The 12,955-nt window shown below is 41.3% G+C and overlaps 1 protein-coding gene across 1 annotated transcript in view; it reads right to left on the bottom strand.

Annotated features, from left to right (window-relative positions):
• The window catches only part of atg7 (ATG7 autophagy related 7 homolog (S. cerevisiae)), a 61,736-nt gene that overhangs the window by 28,289 nt on the left and 20,492 nt on the right, over positions 1-12,955 (bottom strand). Inside the window, exons 16-17 of the mRNA XM_085354294.1 lie at positions 7,507-7,582; positions 4,045-4,125 (exon numbers count right to left, since the gene is read on the bottom strand). Coding sequence (XP_085210420.1) covers positions 4,045-4,125; positions 7,507-7,582 — 157 coding nt within the window. The remainder of the gene's footprint in view (positions 1-4,044; positions 4,126-7,506; positions 7,583-12,955) is intronic.

Raw genomic sequence — 12,955 nt, 5'->3', positions numbered from 1 at the left:
CACTGTCTGTGTGTGTGAGTTCGCAGACTGGCGTCTAGTCTTGGAGCCAGACACACCGCACACAATACACACTGATGTGTCCCCTCATTCATCTTTTCAACCTCTCTTTTCTTTCCTTCTTTCTCTTTTATTTCTTTGACTCTCCACTTCGATCCATGGGGTGTGTTATGTGAGACGCCAACGGCCATAACCCACTTTGTTGAAATGTAGCTTTTCATGACACAGGAAGCAACCTAATGACCATGACGATCTTGTGATAAAGTTAATAAAGTCACTGCACAAACACAGTACTAAGGGCATCAAACACACACCTTTTGGAAAAACATGTCCACAAAGGCTCTCTGCGTTTAGAGCATTTCCCATAAAAATGTAATTACATTGTTGTAAATACTATAATTGGACACACAAAGAAATGAAAAGACTACAAAAAAAGGAGAAAATTTTGAAGTGTTTCGCGGTGCTGATGGCTTTAATAGTGATCATGTGCTGCTGCTGGATAGCATCAATTAAGCAAAACTACAAATTCACCAACAAACAAACATCTGGATGAGATGGGTTGCTGCATATATGGACATAAACGAGGGGCGATCGTGGCTCAAGAGTTGGGAGTTCGCCTTGTAATCGGAAGGTTGCCGGTTCGAGCCCCGGCTTGGACAGTCTCGGTCGTTGTGTCCTTGGGCAAGACACCTCACCCGTTGCCTACTGGTGGTGGTCAGAGGGCCCGGTGGCGCCAGTGTCCGGCAGCCTCGCCTCTGTCAGTGCGCCCCAGGGTGGCTGTGGCTACAATGTAGCTTGCCATCACCAGTGTGTGAATGTGTGCGTGAATGGGTGGATGACTGGATATGTAAAGCGCTTTGGGGTCCTTAGGGACTAGTAAAGCGCTATATAAATACAGGCCATTTACCATTTACCATAAACGCTGACATATGGATTCACACGTGCACTTGTAGCAAAGCTTCCTTCCACTCGGGGCCACATAAATGCATCTCTGAGCTTTATTGACAGTTGGCAGGCCTCCTTTTTGAAGCTGGAACCATACAGAAGGCATTAACTGGAAGCATCACACACTACACGTGTGCCTCTAGCAGTTTCTAAAGATATCAAACAGTGGGTGGTCTTGGTGACACAGAGGACTCCTTTACAACCAAATTTTAAAGGACTCAAATTTGCTTGTAAACACTGAAGAATATGAGGGACCGGATGCTTTTCAAAGTACAGCTGCTTTAATGGTGGTTTAAGCTGGTTTCATTTTTAACTTAAGCACATAATTTACCAGGACTTTGTGTTTCCATAATGTGACACCTAATATATTCTGAATACTGTGAGTAAACAGTTCCTGCTGACTCACTTCCTCTGTTAACAAGAACGGCCATCATGCCTATGCAGACACATGCTTTAAAAACTCCATACTGACTCATTATTATAGGTTTGTGGGTGTAACGGTATTGGTGAAAAGGGACACTTTCGAGAAGGTACAGCTAGCAAAGAATGTGTAGCTGGAAGTTTTTTGAGTTTTTTTTCCTGGGCACATCAGCATAATCATCCTTCTTACCATCTTACCTACTCGCTAGAAGTGATGCCCTGCATCTTCATCCTCCTACCCATTATGAATTTCAAGTTAAAGGGTTACTATTTTGGACTACATCCACCGCAAAATGCAGACACACAAGTGCGAGCGGTTTAAACAAGATTTCCACTGAGCGTTCCCAAAATAGAAGCCCTTCTGGCAGCTGTGCAGCTCCGACTAAGGAGACTACCTTGAAGAGGAGATCAGGCAATCTAAAGGACTATTTTTTGTTTTTTCCCCAGGGCGCACTTGTGGTAACTTATGATTGCATCCTATGTTTTATATCTGATTATTTTCTATTAATTTTTTTGGTTGGTGCTTTAAAAACTTAATATCACACATCAGCAAAAGCAATGAAATGGAAATTCACCCCCTGACATAGCACAAAAAATACCCGCAGACTCTCTCTGGCTGTCCACTCCTTATATTCTTTGCTTTTCATCTTTACAATCTGTGGTTTAATAAGGACGATTTACTCTGAAGATAAAACAACACAAGCAAGTACAAGTTTAAAAGAGAGACCACCTTGACAGAGGAACACTGTGAGTTATGTTAGTGACCAGTTACAAATGTCGTCAGAACTTTACAACCCAAACAGAAAAAGTATATGTTTGCTATTAATAGTGGAAGCATATTTGGTGGTGTGTACAAGTAGCTGTAGTAAGAGGTATCTGGCACAGTTTTAGACAAAGCCACGTCAGCTGTGATTTACTCTTTGGCGTATAGTTTTATTGGCTTGTAGCCCCAGAGAGTTAGGAAATACACACACACACACACACACACACACACACACACACACACACAGAGCGAAAAGCCCCAACTCTACAGGAACTGCTCCAGCCCAGACAGGGGCTGAATTGTTTTGTTTCCATAGAGACCTGGCAGCACACAGCTGACTGCGGCAGAAATACACGCAGAAAGACCTGCACTCGCTGTCTCTCTCTCTCACACACAAAAACCCACACATCCACACACTATTTAATACACCGATAGATGGACTAGAGGAACACACAATGGGAGGAGAGATGTGGGGGAGGAAGAGAAGTAAGGCAGAGAAGGTAAGATGTACGAGAGGAAAGAAGGAGATGTAAAACAGGACTAGACTGAAAAAAGAATAAAAGAAGAGACTGAAAGGATGATAAGCGAATGCAAAACAGATGGAAAAGATGTGTGAGTGGGATTAAACATATTCACCAGCTTCACTACATAACCTTTATCCCTGCCTCAGCAAAGGATCGTCTTTCCAAACTCATGTTGTTCATTGTTCCCAACTACACAGGCTTTACCCAATCCCTGTCAAACCATATGAAACCTCTGTGCAGACCGAATAATCTCATCAGTCACACAGGCAGAAACATGACACCTTAAGATGGGCTGGAACTGCAGACTTTTTTTCTTTTTTTTGTCAGAGCGTAGGTGGAAAAAAAACTTTTAGTGCACAAGCTAGCCAACTCCCTCCCCCTGCTGCCTCTTGGTTTCTCTCCCCGTCTTCACATGAAAGTGATAGATCTGGGGCTTTATGACCTCTTTATAGACACAAAGAGTGCATTGAGATCAGGGAAGAATGAAAGACTGAACCAGCCCGCCACTCATCACAACACCCTTGCTTTTAACGCTCTACTTCCTCTGCTTATAAACCCTCGATATTATTCCCATTTAAAAAAACAAACAAACAAACAAACAAAAGCCACGAAATGACAAAAAAAACTTTCTCCTTCTTTAATTTGCACTTTTCTATCGCGACTCCCCTGGTTCCCAGTCTTACACCAGTGTAAAAACAATGAGTCACATTGCTACACACTTAGCCACACTGGCCAGTTGGATATCAACCTATTACGAGAAAAAACAAAACAAAACACAAAGGGCAATTTCTCTTACCCCACTTGGCCTTAGTTAGGATATGTGAACCCTTAACAACCCATCTATGCACATGCACACACACACACACATGCACACAGACAAAAAAAGAGAGAGCAGCAGTGGGAGCTAATTACACTCAACGACAGTTACTGACATCAATGAACAACTGCTGCCTGATTGTTACCATATGCTTTTACCAGCTTTTCTGTGTCTCTCTCTGTGTGGATTCAGTATTCCTCAAAGAACTGCATTTCAACACTGACTTCACAATGTGGAAATAGGAGAGATGGGAATCCCCCTATTTCTGTTAAGGCTGCAATTTGTGTTTGGAAACAATGTTGTCACATAATAACAGAATCTAATCTGATACTTCGATACTTTAAGCAGGGGATATATATAGACCTCACAGCCCATTGTTCATTGGTGCTAGTCTCAGAACAGAATCCATTTTTTGGGATTTCCTTACCTGGATGATTGAGGGATGCATCAAGGCACATCTACATTGTATCTACTTTTTTCTGGCAAAGTGCAGTTCAACATTAAAACACAGTCTTGCTGCAAAACTGGATTCAGAAACACATAATTAGAACTATTCAGTTACATTTGGTGCCACTTACAATGGGGGAGCAGGCAGTGCATTTGTCAAAGGCCAGGCTGGCAGGCAGGACATTATCGAACCTTGAAAGAAAGCCTCGAATCTGTGGAGGAGAATAAGACCCTTAAGAAAAGCAGACATTCTAATTATGTGATCAAGGTTTGACAACAGAGGGGACAAGCTGACATTAACAAAAGATAAACAACAAGAAAAACAAGCAGCTTTTGGAAGTCGGTGTGTTCACCAGGAGACTTGCTAGGAAATGGCAAAGGTGATGCTTTTATTCCTTGAAAGCAAAAAGTAATGCTTCCACTGACAATCATGAAAATGCAAAACAAATTTTGCATTTTCATGATGAAAATGCAAAACAAATGACAAATTTTCATATGTAATGAAAATTTGCCAGCAATTTCTGTATGCTGTTTAAACTGAAAGCAGAGAGCGCCCTCTGGTGTTATAAAGGCATGTTTCAATTTGATTCATTTCATCATCTTTAAGTGCTAAATGCCTTCACTCTTAATTAATCCTATACATGCATGTTGCAGTATCACTTTTCACATCACATTCTTGTAATCGCCTTCCTCATCCACCCCCAGCTTCCTGTTTTGTAATAAAAGCTTCAGCCAATAATGGGGTTTTTTTTGTTTTTTGTTTTTTTGATGACACACAAAACATGAGGAGCATGCAACAATTTCCTGGGTATAATTATCTGGTGGTGAGACTGACGAGTATATCAAACATTTGTGGCCAATTACTGCTGATGCCCAGTGACGGAGAAAAGGTGGAAATTCATGGCTTTTGGTGTTTCTAAGATCAAGAGCATCAGTGTTCGTCCTTATATGCACCAAACTCATTTCTTATGCTGTGTGTTAACCTGCAGTGACAGGTGACACACCATGTCCAGAGAGTAAGGTAAACTGTGGGAAGGGGGGGGGGGGGGGGGGGGGGGGTCAGACCAGTGGATGAGCGTGGGCGAGTGAGACAGTCGTGAACAGACTCTATAGCTTTCTGTAGAGAGCATAAACTGACCACATATGACATATGTGTGTCAAGTAATGTGCTCAGTCGACGTCAGGCACAGTTCAACACGCGTTTGGATAACACATGAAGATTAACTGCTGTTTAAGCACGGCTCGTCAGACATGTCATTCAAGACTGTAAGACCACTAATTACTTCATGGAGTTACATCAAAGCAATCAAGGTGCATCATTTCCACTGAGAATCAGTGCTTTTGACTTCAAGGGATGATAATATATGTGCCGCTTTGGATCCCAGTTCAAGTTGCTCAACATTCCTCCCACATTAAGGCCATGCTTAATTTGATCATTTTATCCATTATCTACGTTGCAATTTTGATATTTTGGATTATTTTCTACCTTAGGCCCGGCTGTCCACCCCTTATATTCTTGTTTTTTGGGGACCGTAATTGAGGGACTGAAGATAAAAGGTCTTGGAGTTTGTGAAACTGGACAATATAGCTAAATCCAGTTTAATTCTATATATATCAGAGTAAAGTGCTATTGTAGTAGTTGTTACTTATAGTAACCCTTAATGTTGATTATTTGATTTAGCTTGGGCTTAACACACAGAAGTATCAAAAACATGTTGAGAACATCTCTCAAACACAGCTCTATTCAAGGGCACAAAATTGACAGTGCGCGTGAAAACGAGGGGAAGGCAATGGTATAGCTGCACTTCAGTTACAATGGAGATACAAGTGTGCAATTTTTGCAAATCACCAGAAGCTGTCACTGTGGCACCACAAAAAAAACCCAAACAAACTGCAGAGTGCTGTATAGGCACAGAGTGACGGGGGACTGAGCACCTCAGTCATTTATACATAAATGTGTGCGTCTCAAGCATATTACTTATTTTGCATTTTTCACTCCAATCATTTTTGCACCTTCTCTCTGTACATGAGCACACACATAAAATACCACATTTGAATGCCAATTTTTTTGATGGGTTGTTTGGCTGCCAGCAGATGTGTCAAGCAAAAGGCAGTTTTCATGATGATGAATATTGATGGTGATACGTAAATAGAGGAGATGAAAAACCACCATTTAGCCAGGAGCACAGTTTGTCCTAGGTAATTTGCAAAATCAATAAAAATATTTACACTTTGCTATTACATGAAAAAAAATGAATATATTACTAAACAAAATCCAATTTGAATGTGTCATTAGTCCAATCACGCTCAACACAATCCAAAAAACATTAAACAAAAAAACCCACACACAAAAAAAACTTGCAAATTGAGTTTTACTAATGACAAACCAAAGAAAAAGAGCTACACAAAGATGCACTATTCAGATAAGCACACGGACCCTTTCTTTTTCCTTTCTTCTCCATAATAGCTGCTGCAACCAGCTCATTGATTATCACTATGAGCTATGACTTTGCCACAGCTTCCAGCTGAGCCTTGCCTGACCTCAAGTGCCGTGTTTCTCGAGCTATGAAAAAGAATTAATTTTGTTCTATTTGGCAGCACCAAATTCAAGTCTAGTTACTGCCTGTTATGACGAGCCATAGCGCCTTACTCTTGACTCATTTCTACAAAAGGACTGAAAGGCACTAATTCATAAAGCACAAAGACATGCAAATCTGCAGCTAAAGTTTGCATATCAGAAAATCTCTTCCTGTCCCAGAAAATGGGCTTCTGGCGCTCGGAAAGACTAAGATCTCTTAATTATGATGGTTTCCAGGCATGATGAAGTCTCCTCATTAGGAACCTTGAGTCATGTTTGATCTTTCAGTTTGAACATATTTAATGACTATTAAAGTCACCAAAATGGGAAACCTTTGTGTATTGTTACAGAATAAAAAACATCAGATGTAAGAATGTTGTCTCTACATATGTATGTTTGTACTGATGTGGACAAAAACCCAGCAGAATATTAAAAACTGAAAAAAAAATAAATCACTGACTTGCCAAGCTGTTAAGGCAAGGTTGTGTGCAGGGCACTTAGTGAAATACTATAACAGCGAGGCTGCTGAATTACGCAACACTTCCATCATTTCTGCTTGTCCTTCTTTTCACAGAGTATGCATAACAACACAGCAAACTGTGCCCCTTTTCACTTGCTGAATCAAAACATAATCATTTCTTCTTGGGGTGAATGCTGAGATACTCCTTTGCAATTATCTCTCTTCTGCACTGTTGTTCTCTTCGCAGTCCCAAACTGGACTCTCAGTGAAATGCAGCTTTTTCAGAATGTTAAAGCAATACTTCAGCCTCCGCCTTCAGGATCTGCCACTTGTTCCCCTGAGTCACTGAGAGCTTTGTATGTAGGTGTCTGGAAAACTTTAATAGCCTGTAAATATGCTGACCCTGAATTCAACTTCAGCAATTACAGTTTACTGTCTGTTATGCAATTCTTTTTATTATTTTTTTTAACTCTTACATGCATACTTTGGATTTTTAGCAACATTTTGCAAGTTATTAATTTCAGATTTTCATATGAGTGCATCTATATGTCTGACCTGATGTGGCACGAGACCGAGCGAGGTGGGAGGTTCGTTCATTCTGTCATCGCTGCTGCTGGCCACTGCATAGCCTCTGAAGGAGAAGAAAAGGGACATAAGTTTATATTCCTACACACATGCTTGTGCAATTTTGGCAGTTTTTAAGAAATAAGTAATAAATGAATAAATAAATAAGATGAAGAATTAAAACCAGCAAACCTGCTTAAACAACCTTCCACAGAAAATTATAATACACTGCATTCTGATGATTTTTTATTATACACAGCAAATCTAAATGTGCTGCTAAGAAACACTGACTTTGGTTTTCTATACTGAGAACTAATAGATCCTACTTCCTTGAATATTAAAAGGTTTTACATTTTTCATGTGATCTGAGAGCTCCTGCTCCCCAGTAAATGTAATCAGGGTTAAAAGGTTCTACTCTGTGTGGGTAACAATAAGTGAAATATCACATCTCGCGCTGAGCTGACAGTGGTTTTGCAAAGTCAGAAATCTCTGTCAAACTGCAGCAACATTAATCCTGAAGTGCCAATTTTCTAAAGCCAGTGGTTGCTATGGAGTAAGATTTCAAATGAGAGCTGGTGTAAGGGGCTTTTTTGGGATAAAGAGCTGGAAGAATTGGGGTTATACAGAAAGGCACAAACACAGCTACTAAGATAAAAACAAGGACACAGACAGTAGCTGAAGCAAGACACAGAGAGATCTTGGTGTAAAGCAAGGAGCTACATAAACACAGAAGTTCTGGAAAAAGCACATGGAAATTCACCTTCTCCTTTACTTTCTAAGCTTTTTATCCAGGACCGAAAGAACGGCTTTGTAACAGCTTATAACATCTCAAAAACATTCTGAGAGAAAATGGCTGTCTTATCAGGCCCAGCAAGCAGCCACTTTAGTATGATTTTCACCAAAAAGGGCACACACAATTCCATTTTCACAAAGACACACCCGTGCACATGACTACACACTTAATAGGCATGGACACATCCCCATTGGCGTTAAGAAAAAAATACACATTCTAAGAGACGGAAATATCGAGCTAGCACAGACTGCAAAGAGAACTTAAGGGCTGACTGAACCTCTGTGTTAGAGCTTTTGAAGCATGAAAATGTGAAAAAGCTCTTCCGGGGGGGGGGGGGGAGGACTGTGCTACAACCAAATTACCAATGCTACCTGCAGCGCAGTGAGACCTCAGCTGCTGTGCTGCTCCATCAAAAAGGTAACATCTCCCTTAGCTTTAAGCCTGGAGTGAAGCACTGATGAGAGTACTTCAGACAGGTACTGGTAATCAGGGCCGTTCACTAAGGGAGGAGAGCGCTAGCCCTCTAGTGTTTGCAAGGATGTTTTATTAAATCCAGATTGGAATGTGGACTGTGTGTGTAAAAGAAGAGGGCAGTATGACATAAAAACTTTTTTTCTACTATGATTCTGAGTATGATTTTTTTTCTAGCACCATGCTGAGAAGCATATATTGTATACCAGAAACACAAAAACCAGAGGTGTGACGCAAGAGTCAACCTCTCACACTTTGCCCAACACTTCAACCTATGAATGCATGGCCAGACCATACATTTTAATACATAAAAGATGAAGGTTGCGTACAGGTCTAAAATGTCACGGCAAGGGTCAACCTTCAGTGTCAAAAAATAAAGCCAGTTTGACATTTAGCTAAAAACTCCAGATCGTCTAATGACTACGTGAGGCTGCTCCAAAAGTGACTCTTGTGTTAAAATATCGATCTAATGGCATTAAAAGCAGTCAAACCTTGATGCATAGCTCAGTATACACACGGTTTTTTCCCTTCTAACATATATAGTTTTTTCAAGTGTAAAATGTATCTAAGTGTAAACAGAATTTGTAAAATTTAACTAAAAATTTCACCACCAGGTGACAGTGTTTTACCAGAAAGTGTAAGTGTAGTTACCCTTATAGATGAAAGCAAGTAAATGCAGGTTTGGGGCTTTGACAGTGCAGCGCATTAGCGCTGATGCCTCACAGCAAGAAGGTTCTGGGTTCAAACTTCTTGGTTGGCTAAGGCTTTTCTATGGAGTTGGTATGTTCGCTCATGTTATGTTAAATGACGATGCTAGATTGGCTCCCAGTGTGGATGTGAGAGCAAAGAGTTTTCTGTTTTTCCATTAGTCTTAGACTGGGCTGGATATGATTGGGCTATACCTTGCCTCTTACACTATGACTGCTGGGATAGGCTGGATCAAAGTGGTCTAAGATCCCCCAGCTAACAGTTTGTTACATAGCCATAGCCATGTCCTGCTGAGCTTAAATGAGCTGCTGTTTTATTTTTAAACAGACATACAGATGACAGAATTGTTAGCTCGTATGAAAATGAAATGTTTTAAAGTATTTTCTAAGTGCAGTTCAACAGAGCAAAGGATTTTTAACACAGTTTTTACAAACATACTAGTTTTATTTTGGATGCTGGCATTTACTTTGCACACAAATACAAAATTATTTTACAAAAACTACCCCTCCCCACCAATGCTAATACTGAGTTATATGTTGTTTTTGCTGGACAACAGCCTGCAGTTGTTTCTTGTAGGGAGCTGGTGAGGAGCTTTGTGGAGTGGTCTGGCAGAAATAACCTGCTTCTGAAGGTCAAGACAAAGAGATGGTGGTTGACCTTCGGAGGAAAGAAAATCTGTGACACGGCCCATTAACAACATGGGCAGCTACGGATACTTCTAAGTCCACCTGAATAGAACAGACTGAACTGGAAGATCAAAAGTGATGCTGCGTAGCAGAAGGTGACGAGCAGACTCCTCTTTCTGATGAAGTCCAGATACAGAACATGTTCGGCAAGATTTGGAGTTCTACCAGTTTGTGACAATTCCCCTATTTATTTTGCTGTTCTCTCCTGGGGGTCAGTGTCAGTGCCAGAGATGCCAACTGATTCGAAAGGCCAGAAGCATCATTGGCCAAAATTTGGAGGCGTCTGAGTCAATGAGGGACAGAAGGTCACTGAACAAACATGGACATCCCATCTCCCCTGCTCAACTCCACACCTGAGGAAGATTGCATTATAGATATTACCTGTGTTATATCTTCTTTATTAATGTATTATTAACATTAATGTGTATTAATGTTCTTACTCTTCCTTTAAAAAAAACTGATAAGTGCCCGCGTCACTTTTACTATAACTATGTTGTTTAGTTATTGTAGACTGAACCATTTTTATTCTTTTCATTCTTTCCTGCTGCCATAACACAATCATTTCCCATGTGGGATCAATAAAGTGTCTATGTATCTATATGCCTATCTACCTGTCTGTCAGTCTTGAGTCAATCCGCAGATTTTCAGGGGAATCCAAGTCAGGGCTTTGTGCAGGCCAGTCAGTACCATTGACATTGTTCTTCACCAGGTGGGATGTATGGTTGTTGTCTTATTGGAAGACAGCTATCCAGTTTTGACGCTGACTGCTTGAGGTTTTCTTTTAAAATCGTTTTTCTTCTTGACGAGATTCCCAGTTCCAGTCACACTCAAGGATCCTCAAAACATAATACTCCCACCACCAAGTTTCACTGTGGGTTGATGTTCTTACGCCTCTCCTTCTTTCTCCAAACATAAGCAGTGTCTCTGTAGCCAAATAGCTCTAGTTTTCAGTTTCTAGTTGTCTAGCTTTATGTGATTAAATGATGCACAATCTTCAGGTTGTTTCAAGTGTACTTGAGTCTGGCTTGAAGGTGTGTCCACGCAGAAATTGAGTTTTTCCTCAGTCTACAGCCTTGCAGTGCATTTCTGTGCAGGGTTTTAGCGACCTTCTTCTATGAATGAGTGAACTCTTTCACTTCCTACCTTTGCCAGGCTTGCTCTGTACTGTGTCGCTCTCTTTGAATTTCTTGATTATACTTCTCATTCCAGCTTTCGACAATTATAAACCTTGTGATAACTTTGTATATCCATCTCCTGCTTTGAGAGCATCAACGATTCTTTTTCTCCAGTCTAAACTGATTTTCTTTTGTTTCTGGCCTGAAGCCTTCTCAAGTGAATAAATGGGAAAATATCCTTTAGTTTTAACTCAATTTTACATCCGTCGAGCTTTACAAAGTTAAAGGACATCAGGACTGGTTTGTGCTATTGCTCTACAAAAGGGTCGTTTTTCAGGGGGGTAACAATACTGAGCCTGGTATGTTTTTGTTATAATAATTATGTTATTGTGTGAAAATTGAAGTATTTTATGATTTCTAAAGAAAACTAATATGTTTAGAAATGCTATCTTGAAGATCCCTGATTCTGTTAAATTAAAAAAAGCACATGGGCAAATTTGGACAACAACTTAAAATGTCATCAGGGGGCTAATGATTTTGTGTACATCTGTAATCAAGAATTAATGTAAAGCTACTGTTAGACTAGCATCTTTCTAGCCTGCTTTTTCTTTCACTTGCTCTCTTCAGTGGTTGCCACAGCAGATTAGATGGCTCCATCTCACCCTAACCTTTGCAAACTCTTCTGTCAAATGAAGCATTTTAGATGTTCACTCTCACTATATCCTTTTTTTTTTTTTTTTTTTTTTTAATAAATAGGACAGGGGGAATGAATGAGAGAAAGAGGGGGAGAGAAAGAAAGAAAACCAAAGGGGAGAAGAGACGGTGAGAAGGGGGGGGAAGAGAGAGAAAAAAAAAAAAAAGAACTCCTGGGTCACCTGTATGGAGAAAAAAAACAAACAAACAAAAAAAAAACAAACAGAGGAGACAGCAAACAACAAAGAGCAACATAATAATAGAGAAAACAAAGCACCATCACAATAAACCAGCTAGCCATAGATATCAATATTTACTAAATAATAAACGATATTGTGCAGCACGCAAGATAGACAGCGCACAGTGTGCTTTGAGGTAGCAGCCAAGAAAGCTTTAGTCCGCGTCTGTGAATACCCATGTGTGCATACCTGTGTGGATCAGCATGCTTGCATTCCAAAGGTTTCTCCATGTAATGATCTGCTAGAGAGTGTGGGGGGGCCACAGCCCCGTCCTCCAGGGTGTGAAGCGGGTATGGAGGAGATCAAAACTCCAGACATCCAGAGGCCCCCAGAACACAAGAGACCATGGAAGACCAACAGAGGGGCAGCCGCGCCACTGTTCCAGTAAGAGCTGAGGAGAGTCCCAGATGAGGGCTCGCCCAGCAGCCGCGGAGCAGAAGCCAGGGGGAGTTGCAGTGACGCGCCCGTGAGCTCCGCCGGCCCCCAGCTGCGCCTGAGTGACCGAGCCCCAGGCCGAGAGGCCGGGGGCACCCCACCTCCAAAGGGGCCCGAGCGAGCCCCAGGCCCCAGGCCCCGAAAAGCGGCCGCCAAGGAGTGAGCCGGTGTGTACCCGGACGCCCACCCCCAGACACAAAGAACCACCAACACACCGACACCTGAGGGAGTCCGCCACCGGCAGGGGAAGTGGTGGTGGGTGGAGATAGGCCTCCAAACCCACTCTCACTATATCCATAA

This window comes from Diplotaxodon limnothrissa, linkage group LG5 (genome assembly GCF_057381915.1).
Source record: "Diplotaxodon limnothrissa isolate DT_005_m linkage group LG5, D_limnothrissa_male_GT1.1, whole genome shotgun sequence".
Classification (NCBI taxonomy): Eukaryota; Metazoa; Chordata; class Actinopteri; order Cichliformes; family Cichlidae; genus Diplotaxodon; species Diplotaxodon limnothrissa.
Note: the sequence above shows the minus strand (reverse complement) of the source record. Positions and strands in the feature narration are given on the sequence as shown.